This window comes from Microtus oregoni, unplaced genomic scaffold, assembly GCF_018167655.1.
Source record: "Microtus oregoni isolate MIOR12 unplaced genomic scaffold, Mior012 000010F_ref0000083, whole genome shotgun sequence".
Lineage (NCBI taxonomy): Eukaryota > Metazoa > Chordata > Mammalia > Rodentia > Cricetidae > Microtus > Microtus oregoni.
In genome coordinates, this window is record NW_024543069.1 from 15,984,441 (window position 1) to 15,996,978 (window position 12,538).

Here is a 12,538-nt window from a genome sequence, read left to right on the forward strand (position 1 = left end):
GCATCTCCTGAAATAGGAGTTACAAATAGTTGTAGTCTGCCATGTAGGTGCTTAGAACTGAACCTGGGTCCTCTGCAAGAACAGCCAGTGCTGTGCTCATAACCCCTGAGCCACCTCTCCAGCCTCAGTGTCATATAGATTTGAATTAGAGTTGTTCCATTTAAGTGTTTACTTTTCTATTTAGAAGCATTATTTTACTGTTCTGCTTTAAGATTTTTCTCTTAATTTATATACTTAATTTGACATACTATGGTCAAAGAAATTGGTTTATGTAATGTTGATTACAATTTGTTGAAGCTTTCTTGATTGCCTAATATTGTTTTTTATAATATTCCCTGTGTGCTTAAAAATGTATTTTCGTGATTTATGTGTTGGCCCTTTTATGGTAAATGTCCCTTTCTTGTTCTGAATTCCTCGCTGTTTCCAATCCGCCTTTCTATATTTTGTCCAGGAAGCTGACACAGACGAGAATCAGGGAACTCTGACATTTGAAGAATTCTGCGTGTTTTACAAAATGATGTCTTTGAGGAGAGACCTTTATTTGCTGCTCTTGAGCTACAGCGACAAGAAGGAGCACCTGACAGTGGAGGAGCTGGCTCAGTTTCTGAAGATTGAGCAAAAGGTACCATTGGCTGCGGGATGGGGTGTGCACGCTGGTGCGTGAGAGTGGGCGTCTGCTGGTTAGTGGGGATGGGGTGTGCACGCTGGTGCGTGAGAGTGGGCGTCTGCTGGTTAGTGGGGATGGGGTGTGCACGCTGGTGCGTGAGAGTGGGCGTCTGCTGGTTAGTGGGGATGGGGTGTGCACGCTGGTGCGTGAGAGTGGGCGTCTGCTGGTTAGTGGGGATGGGGTGTGCACGCTGGTGCGTGAGAGTGGGCGTCTGCTGGTTAGTGGGGATGGGGTGTGCACGCTGGTGCGTGAGAGTGGGCGTCTGCTGGTTAGTGGGGATGGGGTGTGCACGCTGGTGCGTGAGAGTGGGCGTCTGCTGGTTAGTGGGCGTGGGTGTATGCTACATGCAGGATTCACTGATGAACAGCCCTGAGAAGTAGGCTATCAAGATCATACCAATGGGTCATTTGAAACACCTATGTAGTAGCTTTGAAGGACAGTGACAAGCTGAAACCTAGCATAGATGACTTTTTATTTTGTCTGTGTTGAATATAGATATGTGTATTTGCCTACAGAGAAATGAAAGTTAACTCATTTCATTTTGGACTCACTGGTAATATTTTCTTTATACTGTGGAGGCATTAGTAACACTATAAATTTGAGCTTTTATTCATTTATGTCAGTATAAGTTAGTATTAGTAAAATATAAATTGATCTTTAATCATAGTATAGTTGTGTTTTATTAACTATGACATAATTCTTAGATCACACTGTGAACACTAATAGTTCAGATAGGAAGTTGCATCTAATTATATACAAAGGTTAGTAAATTAGGCCTTGCCTAGGGTAGGGATTCCTAAATCTACTGAAAGGAGAACATTAAATTTTAAACATAATATAGACCGATTTATGTTCAACAAGTTTAATTTTTTATATGGCTGTCTTAGAATTCTTTAAACTCCATTTCTTAGTACAGTGGAGAAATAAATGGGTTGTATGTATACATCTCAAAGACAGGTGGACACTCGGACTTGTGACATTTCAGTTGAATTCATTGCCATGTGTGAACTCAAAGTCCATTTCTAAGACATCGTGCTAAGTTTCGGGAATGTGCAAAATGTACCCTTAGATTTCTGAAAATAAAAGAGCTCTTTCTTGATACTTTATAACTTTCAGAGTCTATGATAAAATTAAAGAATGCCAAGAAGTGAACCAACACGCTTTGTTTTTGTTGTGTTGGGGCAGGGTTCTCGTGTGGCTGAGAAAAGTAGCGTATTTTTAAGGTTTTCCCTTCTTAAGCTTATAAAACTAATTATGAATTAAAAAATAATGCTGTCGTATTGCTTTCCTGAATCATTGCTTCCTTTAAAAGTATCTTTGCGGGGCTAGAGAGATGAGTCCATGGTTATGAACACTGGCTGATTTTCCAGAGGCCCCGAGTTTGATTCCTAGCACCCATATTCGGTTCTCACACCACCTGTAACCACAGAGGTCAGAGGTGTCAGATCCACAGAGGCAGGTGGCTCTCTGTGAGTTCGAGGCCAGCCTGGTCTACAAGAGCTAGTTTCAGGTCAGGTTCCAAAGCTACTGAGAAGCCCTGTCTCAAAAAACCAAAACCAACCAACCAAACAAACAAAGGAAAATAAATAAATAAATACCCTACAGACTTGCCTGCCTGCAGATGGATCTTTGCAGGCTTTTTTTTTTTTCAGTTGAGTTTTCCCCATCTCAGATGACTTTAGCTTGTGTCAAGTTGATATAAAATTAGCCAGCACGCTCAACATATGAAATATGTTGCCCTGGCAGGATCAAGGTAAGAATGGAAATAGTTGTTTTTAGTTAATATCTTCTATGAACTGTTCAGTAAATGGTCATGTTTCCTTAATTGCACAGATTTGGTCATTTCCATGGTGCCTATGTAGGATTACAAGTGAGCAGATACTCGCACACGTACTAGGTTTTACAGTTCCATAGAGAATAGAATTTTTTTTTACCCTTTGCACAAACTTGATGATATTAAAAGCATTTTAAGAAGAAAAAAAACCCAGAGATTTCTGTGATAAATTTTCATGACATAGAGAAGACTTAATAAGGAAACAATTATATAAAGAAATAAGAATACCTGTGTATGTTTTATGTCAGGTCTTTTGACACATGGACAGACATGCAGACATGGGGAAACGTGATTGGCGGAAAGACTGTGATGCCATGCTGTAGGAGCAGAGGAGAAGCTTGGCAAGACCCGTTTGTTCAGATTCCTCTGGTTATCTGCCTTTGGCTCCTTCCTTCTCTGGGTGTATAGGGAGGGCATCTTCTGAATGTTAGTATTGCACCCTAACTCAGGGCGGGGGGATCCAGAAAGTTCTTCCCAGGGGTAAACACCTGCTTAAAGGGAAAAGAGCTGGGGGGAGTCAGAGACACCTTCCTGCAGGTACTGTTTCCTCACGTTCTGAGATGCTATGTGTTAGGGTAGCCAGTCCTGAATCACACCACTTATATACAACTAGAATTTTCTTCTAGGTTCTCCTTTGCCTCATCACTCCCACATTGGCCATGATGTAATAAAATGATGATAATGATGATGATGAGGATAACAATAACAACAGTAATTTGGTATGTGGTCCTTGTCCCCTGAACTTGATACGGAGCCTTTAAAACCCTTACAACTTCCTGAGTGATTGGATCACTTTGTTACTTCAGCGAGCCAGTCCCCTTCAGATCTGAATTTATTGGACCTCTGAATAGTTGCAACCATGTGTTGAGAGGCTGTGAGCATAGGGAAGGGAGAGGGAGCTGGGGATTAAATCGGTAACTTTGGTCAGTGATATCGTCAGACTGTACCGTAGTACTTCTATCATAGACCCTCCATAAATAAAATGCCCTGGGGCACAAGGCTTAATGAACACACTCAGGTGCTGTGAAGGGAGTATGTCCGGAGAGACCATAGGTCTCTACAGCCACTCCACTTCTGTGCAGTTCTTTTGTTTGTATATTTCTGAGCTGTCATTTATTATATATAGATAACTGGAGGGACGGCACTGGCCCTCTGTGAGCCACTCTTTTGAATGACTGGACCTGAAGGAGAGTCAGGGGAACAGCTTAAAACCAGCTCCTTGATGATGTTAAACAGGTTTCTCTGAGCCCTCCTAATAGGCAGGCAATTTTCTCAGCCTTTTTTTTTCTAATTATTACTTTAAAAAAAATCCAAATTTCCACTCCCTCCCCTCCTCCCAGTTGCCTCCCTCCGTAGACCCTCCCCCTCCCCCTCCAACCCTAAGGGAGTGCCATGCACCCCGCCCTGTGGAAAGTCCAAGGTCCTCCCTGCTATATATAGGTTGAGCAAGGTTTATATCCAAAGAGAATAGGATCCCATGAAGCCAGTATATGCAAGCAGAGACACATCCCAGTGTCACTATCAGTGGCCCCTCAGTCTGCCCCAGCTGTCAACCCCCTTCAGAGGGGCTTGGTTGTTCCCATGCTCATTCACTCCCAGTCCAGTTGGCGTTGGTGAACTACCATTAGCTCAAGCAAACTGTCTCAGTGGATGACCACCTCATGGTCTTGAATTCCTTGCTCATATGCTCACTCCTTCCACTCTTCAACTGGATCTTGGGAGCTCAGTCCGTTGCTCTGATGTGGGTCATTGCCTCTGTTCCCGTCTGTTGTTGGATGAAGGTTCTATGGTGATATTTAAGATAATCATCAGTCTGACTACAGGGTAAGGTCAGTTCAGACACCCTCTCCTCTATTGCTTAGGGTCTTAGCTGGGGCCATCCCTGTGGGTTCTTGGGCATTTTTCTAGAGCCAGGTTTCTTGCTAACTCCATAATGGCTCCCTCAATCAAGATATCTCTTTCCTTGCCCTCATATCTGTCCTTTTTCCAACTCGACTATCCCATTCCCTCAAGTTCTCCTCAACCCCCCTTTTCCCCTTCCTTCTACCCCTCCTGCTCCCAAATTTTTGTCTCTCAGCCTTATTTTTAATAAGGTGCTTTTATAAAAAATCATGTTGTTTTCTTAGCCAGGATTCCCATGCTCAACCCTGTAGCTCATCAGCCTGTTACCTGCACCCAGACTCTAGTCGATGCCTAAGCATCTTGGTTGGCTTTCTGCAAGAATTCAGTCGTTTGATTTGTCCAGCTTGGAAGTACTACCCTTTTTCTCCTGGTAGTACTTTATCTATTCATCCTCGTTCTTCCTGATTTTCAACCTTGCCTCCCTTTTCATGCGAAGGGCAACTGGTACCCACTCTTCCCACCTCACAATGTCAAGTGTAAGCTTGGTCTTGAATGTAACTGAGATATTCAGAAGTGCAGTAATGTGAAGAATTAAAATTAAAATGCATAAATCTAGTGACTCTAACTTCATCTAGGCTGGTGGAATCACTCCAGCCCATTTGAATGTCAGTAGTGCATATCGCTCGCTGATGGGCATGCATTTCTTCCTCTTCTCAGGTTATGCTAAAATTCTGCCAGTGAATGTTCTGGTTTGGGGGAAATGGAAGCCAGTGCTATGTGAAGTCTTCTCTGGTAGATCTGTACCTACTTTAATTTCAAAATTAGCTTGAAGCTATTGACATTTGGGTAGGGCTTGAAACAATGTCTGTCTGTCTATTATCTATCCATCTGTTTATCTATCTATCTATCATCTATCTAATCCAATCTATCTATATTACTGTACCTCAAGAGACAGAAACCGCAAAGGAACATTTTAATGCATAGATATTTTAAGGTTTGATATTTCAAGCACTACATAATTGAATCACAAGGTAGGGAAATATTTGTGACACAGAAAAAAAATACTGAGTTTCCTTCATTGGAAAAAGCTTTTGGGGTCATTGCACCTGGAAATACTCTGCCCTTACTAGTAATAAAGAAGTCTAAAATTAAGCCAAAAGATTATTATTTTAACCCATTGATTTAGTGAACATTAACAACCATGGTATCTACTTTAGCCTGTAATTGGTCTAATTATTCAGTACAGCAGTTTTGCAAGTCTGAAACTATTCAGAATTTATCAATAAACTTTAATCCATTTTACCTTTGGTCATTTGTCCTAAAGAAGTAGCTATAGAAAAAAGAACACAAAATAGCTATAAGAAAACATATACAGAAAATGTTCGAAAGTTTTGAGGAAGGACACGGGAAGAAGGCCATAGGAAGGAGGAAGGACATGGGAAGGTCATAGGAAGGAGAAGACATGGGAAGAAGGCCATAGGAAGGAGGAAGGACATGGGAAGAAGGCCATAAGAAGGAGATTCAGACGGCCATACTTCTCATAAAAGGGAAGCTTGGCATTTTCTGACACAAAAGGAGGTAGGGACAGGCTCGCCCTCAGAGACTTCAGGGGAGCTAATCCTGCTGATACCTTGGTTCCGAACTTCTACCTTTCATGACCATGGCAGAATAAGTTTCTGTTGTTTAAAGTCACCAGCTTGTTGTGTAGTAGCCTTAGAGATCTAACATAACAACCCAAAGTGTGTGTATGGCGGGGGATCCTAAGATATTAACTTCTATCAGAAATCAAATACAGTAGCATGACCCAAGAATCTTATAGTGAAGCCAGGAATCAGCTTTGCTCATGATCTTCTGTCCCAACTTATTATTGACTTGGATTTAAATGTGCTTTAAATAATTTTCAAGATCCTCAGCGTCATTTTCTCCCTCACCCTTATTTTATCATCCCATCCCCCTCCCCAGTAAATTCTCCCTTCTGTTTTTCCCTTTTCCCCACTCACCTGTGTTCTACTGTTCCCCTTTAGAGAATGGAACACTCTTTTTCCTCCTTCCCCAGTGATCGTTTGCTACTTCTCTAGCTTGTACAGTTACCCCATCTTAAACCCTCAAACCTTAAGACTGCCAAGGCCAACCATGTATTTGAGGAAATTCTGTACTATCACAAACAAGGAAATAAATAGAAACAAGAAGCTTGGTGGAAGTAGAATAGAGGCCATACAGGTAGAAGGAAACATCAGAAAATGGTTGTTAATGTCATCAGATTAAGAAAATTACAGCCGTGAACTGAGAACGAGGCACAAGGAGAAAAGATTCAGAAGGGGAAAAGAGGTCAGAGAAGCTTAAAGAGTAGAGTGGTAACCACAATGGAAGGTTTATAAAATGGAGGAAACAGAGCAGACAGAACCGAAAATAGAAAACGGTGAGTAAATGGGAGGGAATTATCAAGCAATAAAAAGAGATGAATCTCTAGAGAAGCCAGTTGAGGGCCATGACACTATGAAAGATGAGCCACTCAGCTACAGCTCAAACTCATTATTGTAAAACTAACGTGAGTATAGAGAAGGCTGAAGCTAACTGAGTTGAGCTGAGGCAGGATGTGTAAGCAGGCTTGGCATGAGCACCACCTCAGGACTTCCTCAAAGCTACTTGGAAGTGGAGAAACCAGGAGTGACAATTCCAACCGAGAGCATTCTGCTGCACTAAACTGTCAAAAAAAAAAAAGTGTGTGTGTGGAAGAAAAATCACCGAGTCTGTACAAAACACCTGCAAAAGGCAGACATTTGACCTCCATCGAGCTCGGCTGTGATTATCACACAGTGAAGATGAGGCAGAAGCTCATCAAAGCTCTGAATCAGACAATCAGACAAGGCACTGAATTTAAGAGGGGACAATGAAATTCAGAGGGCATTTCTTGCCTTTCTGCTATGCGAAAACAATATACCAAGGAGCCATTAAAATCATGGGAATTATTTGTGGTAGACTTATTACGACTCAATCAGTAGAGACTGCAGTAATCGATAATGCCAAAAAACTTTGGGAATGCATAGCCTGTTCCCACATAGCGTATTCTCTAGTGTTCGGTGCTTGCATAGCTGGAATAATTTAAACAACAGATTATTTAGTAAGCATTATGTGGGTGCACAGTGGGATGACCAGCAAAATTGGAAAGCTTTGTTGACTCAAAAAAGCTTATAGTATATGAAGCTTGCATAATGTTTAACATAATAGGTCAACAGGTAAGTGTATAAAATGAAAAAACAGTGTAAACACAAAGAGGAGTGTGGGGGTCCACGCCAAAAGAAATATAAGTATTAGCTTTGTTGCCTGTGGATTCTGGATACATAAAAGGGAATTGTATTTAGTCTTAAACACTGCGATTTTGACTTTCTCAATAATGGGTTGAGTTATTTGAATAAAAATAAGTTCAGCAATATTAAAATTTGCAAATTTTATCTCAGGGTTGTGTTTGATGTGCTAGGGACTCGTGACCATGAGAAATGTAATCATTCAGTCCATTGACTCTGTCTTGAGATTTCACTTACTGGGAAGATAAGCAGGGTTGGAACGTGGATCATTTTTACAGATTCATTGCTGGTTTCTCTAACTCATCTGTATTGTGTGTATTTACCTAATTATAGGTAAATTTATTTACCTAATTATAGGTGAGGGCTTTTTCTCTTCTAAATGATTTTAAAATAGAGTAGTTAACAGAGCAGAATAGAGTCCAGTTTGAAATCATGCAAGAAGCCAGATTCTAGTAACTGGCTTAAAATTGTAACACCTTCAAAAATTCATAAATTCCAGCTACATCCTTCAAATATTTTAGTAGAAATGAAGAAAAAAACATCAAGGGATTAGATCCATAAGAAAGCAAAATGTTTAGACTTAAAGCCCAGGAAGTCCAAATTTGTATCTTGGTCCCTGCTTCTTACAGTTTGGGGACTTTGGTGACACTGCTTAGCTATTCTCTGCATGGGTTTTCTCCTCAGTAAACTGAGATAGAAAACACTAAGTTTGGATGACAATTGTACAGGCTGGAGAGATGGCTCGGAGACGAAGAATCCATATGACTCTAGCACAACCAGAATTCTGTTTCTAGTCCTCACGTCGGGTGGCTTATCGCTATCTGTAACTTCAGCTGTAGAGGATCTGACTCCCTCTTTCAGCCCCTGCAGGCTTCCAGGTCCCTGCATGGGTCCAGGGGCAGGCCTGAACTGGAGCAGTGAGGGAGGAAGAAAGGAGACACACAGACACAGATATGGACACAGACATGAAGAACTAGCTGGAGATGGTGGACTGGACATTCCGATGGAGAGCCTCAGCCCTTGGAAGCTCAGTGTGTTTATTATATACATTTGAACAAGGAGGTGGGGTTATTATTTATTGCTGAACAAGGAGGCAAAGTTACTAATACAGATCGTCAAGAAGGAAGTGTCTATGGTGTAAAGCTGGATCAAGGAGATAGTTTTAGCTAATCTTAATAGGAGCAGTTTCTGTCATCTTAAGGTTACAAATATCTAGGAAGAGAAAGTGGACATCTTCACACACACTGTCAACACCAGCACTCAGACCCCAGAGGAAGGCTTTGCCGTTTCTTTGAGCCCAGCCAAGGAAAGCACTGGAATTTTCCTAGGGTCTTTGGAGTCCTTGACATAACCATGCCTCATCAACAGCACACATTGACTCAGGACTCCACACACTCAAGGCGTCTATGGCAGACACCTGTGCACAATGTACACATTTAAAAATAAAATAGGTTGGGGCTGGAGAGATGGCTCAGAGGTTAAGAGCATTGCCTGCTCTTCCAAAGGTCCTGAGTTCAATTCCCAGCAACCACATGGTGGCTCACCAACCATCTGTAATGGGGTCTGGTACCCACTTCTGGCCTGCAGGCATATACACAGACAGAATATTGTATACATAATAAACAAATAAATATTTAAAAAATAAAATAGGTTGTAATAACTATTTTGCATGATATTGATATGCAAATGTAAAAGGCATCGTAAAGAGAGGCTTAGAAATGGAAAATGTCATGCCATTGAGATGCCGCTTCTTAAATGAGAAGATCATGGGGCAGGATGGGAGCAGATTCACTCTTTAACTTCGGCTCTCATTAGTAGAGTTTAAACAGGCAGTCCTTACGGCACACGGTAATTGGTCGAAAGTTATTTGTAGAAATCTCTTAGTTTTGTGAAGCCTTTACTAATATTTTCATTAATTTAGTGAACTTATTTTCAAGTATGATTTAAAAAAAAAATCTACTTCTGCCTTGTGTCTTGAGGTGATAATGAGTTCTCTGCTTATCTACCATCACCTCTACCGTAGAATGATGGGTGGCTTGTTGTTTGTGCTTTGCTTTAGATCTCGTGGGTTCCTGGTGGTTTACCTGAGGCCTCTGCACCGCAGAACAAATGCCTTCATATGCAAATAATTACAAAGTGAACCAAATTTACCAGTGTGGTTTCTTTTCCTTCCTTCCTTCCTTCCTTCCTTCCTTCCTTCCCTTCCTCCCTCCCTCCCTCCCTCCCTCCCTCCCTCCCTTCCTTCCTTCCTCCTTCCTTTTTTGGTTTTTTGAGACAGGGTTTCTCTGTGTAATTCTAGCTATCCTGGAACTCACTCTGTAGACCAGGCTGGCCTCGAACTCACAAAGATCAGCCAGTCTCTGCCTCCCAACTGCCGGAATTAAAGATGTGCACCCCCATGCCTGGCCGTGGTGTGGTTCTTTTTATATTATGAGAAATTACCGTTTAGGTTACATGTGCTAAGTCTTGCTTATAGTAGGCAAGCTCACTGCTTTCTGGATCCCTGGAGCTCCTTAGAGACATTGCAGTTCTGTGTACTTAATCATATTTCCTGGTGGTGTGGTCATGATTATGGGCTTTACTCAAAGGGGGCATGCCAAGCGAGGGGTCCTAGTCAGCCCATCTTGCTGCATTGTAGGGGGACACAGCTCATGAAGTTGCCGGTGCGTTCTCTCTGTTCTGCTTTCCTTAGATGAGTAACGTGACAGTGGACTATTGTCTTGACATCATAAAGAAGTTTGAAGTTTCTGAAGAAAACAAAGTGAAAAATGTCCTCGGTATTGAAGGTAACCAGAAGTCTTAATTGCATTTCTCTGTGTCTCCCATCCACTACATTAAATTTTACTACAGTTTCTAGGAAGCAAAATTGGAAAATATTCATGGGCTTTTAGGTGATTAAGATAAAGCCCAAAGACATACATTTTTGTGCAAAGCCAAATCTATGGTTTTGGTTTCTCCTTACTTTTGCAGTACTCCTTAAGCTACCATTGTGTGATGAATGCCAAGAAATATTTGGATCTTGCTCAAATGGATAATCTTTCTTTTTAGAAATCGGCATGTCCTGATGATTGCAGGAAGAGAAATTTGGCCCCCAAACAAAGAATCTACAAAAGTTGTGATTTGAAAATAGACTTTTTAAAAATAAAATGTTAAAAATCTATTTGTTTTTCCCAATTGGTAACATTTTGGAGACTGTTACACATGGAAGCCTTGTCCCCAGCGCCACCTCAGTTTACAGCTAGAGAAAGGAAGACCAACAGAAATGACGTCATTTACTCACAATGTGCACTCAGAATCTAGCTCCGAGGATTTATACATAAATAATATGGTATAAATATAGTCACAGTGTGCATAAGCTGCATGCCTTTAACAATATGCAGAGAAATAAATGATAGGCTGTGCGATTTCCCAAGTAGAAGAGATAATTTTAACTGAAGAGTATTGGGAATCTCTAAGATGCCCCTAAGAACAGGCAGAGTCACAATTGATAGCTGAGTTCCAGTATTCCCCAGCTACCAGTATCAGTGTAGACATATTGTGTGTGCATGTGTGTGCATGCATGCATGTGTGCATGCGTGTGTGGTGTGTAAGAGACTGGTGTTCACTAGATTCCTCATGTTGAACTTCTGGTCTCAAGCAGTCAGGCGCATAACACCACACATGACTTGATGAAGAATCTTTATGCTGCAAACTTATTTCCAGGGGCGGAAGAGAATTAAAATGAGGGGGAATTATTTCAAATTTTCTATCATTAAAACTATTTTAGAACAGAAGACAAACTAAATTGGGCCTCTTAAGACTGTATTAAGATATGAACATTTTTTCCTGCGGCTTCCCCCAAAGATGGCAATTAGATATGGTGTCTGGTTTTAAACATAAAGGTTGCCATGATGAGGAAATTCTGAAGATTCAGGATATTTCCAGATTGGATTTTACCAAACGAGTCTCCAAGACTTGAAACAACATATCGTAGTGGTGCCTACTTCTGGTCAGTTGTGTCTTAACTCATGAACCCACGACAGTGCTCGCAACTTCTACTCACGTTTTGTGTTTTGAAAGCTTACGGGAAAACTGGTAGATTTTCTACACCAACTTTTAAGCACTGATTCTAAATTATTTATGTGAAAGTCATTGGCAGCATTTTTCCCAAAGCCAGTTTCACGGTTAGTCACCCTCCGAATTTAGGCAATGCTGAAAGGCTTAGTCTTATACTTTGCCATGTGCTGTTTTCCAGAACATAACAACTTATCAGTTTCTGCTTGATTGATGTATACATATGGCTCTAAGGCAACACTGGTCACCCCTGGGGTCACGCTACACAAACAGCTTGACTTTAGTAGTTAATTAATACTTTTGTCTTGACAACATGTCAATTCTTTTTTTATAGGAAATATTTAAGTGGCAACTCCCCAAAGTCATATATATATATTTGCTACTCTGGCATCAAACAAACCTCTCTTGGCTCCAGTTGTCACCATGAACGTTGTCCCGATACTTGCTTATGACCATTCTTGACTGCTTTTTGTCTTTCTTTGGCATCGGTTAAGTAGCTATTCTTTGCATTTGCACTGTGGCATTTCCCTCTTTCTTCTGAAGGCTTCACCAACTTCATGCGTAGTCCTGCTTGTGATGTGTTTAACCCTTTGCACCACGAAGTGTACCAGGACATGGACCAGCCCCTCTGCAACTACTACATTGCTTCGTCTCACAACACATACCTGACGGGGGACCAGCTCCTTTCTCAGTCCAAGGTGGATATGTACGCACGGGTACTACAAGAGGGCTGTCGGTGTGTGGAAGGTAAGTGGAGTTCGTCTGAATATGGTTAATAGGCCATTTAAATAATAGAGGCCAAAAAGCTTCTTCTATAATAATTACATATTTTTGTTC

General features: G+C 41.3%; 1 protein-coding gene across 12 annotated transcripts in view; it reads left to right on the top strand.

Moving 5' to 3' along the window:
- Plch1 (phospholipase C eta 1) overlaps window positions 1-12,538 on the top strand; it is a 192,137-nt gene that overhangs the window by 118,971 nt on the left and 60,628 nt on the right. For all 12 annotated transcript variants that reach the window (XM_041659099.1, XM_041659098.1, XM_041659101.1 and 9 more), the window contains 3 exons: window positions 452-622; window positions 10,341-10,434; window positions 12,245-12,448. In XM_041659099.1, coding sequence (XP_041515033.1) covers window positions 452-622; window positions 10,341-10,434; window positions 12,245-12,448 — 469 coding nt within the window. The remainder of the gene's footprint in view (window positions 1-451; window positions 623-10,340; window positions 10,435-12,244; window positions 12,449-12,538) is intronic.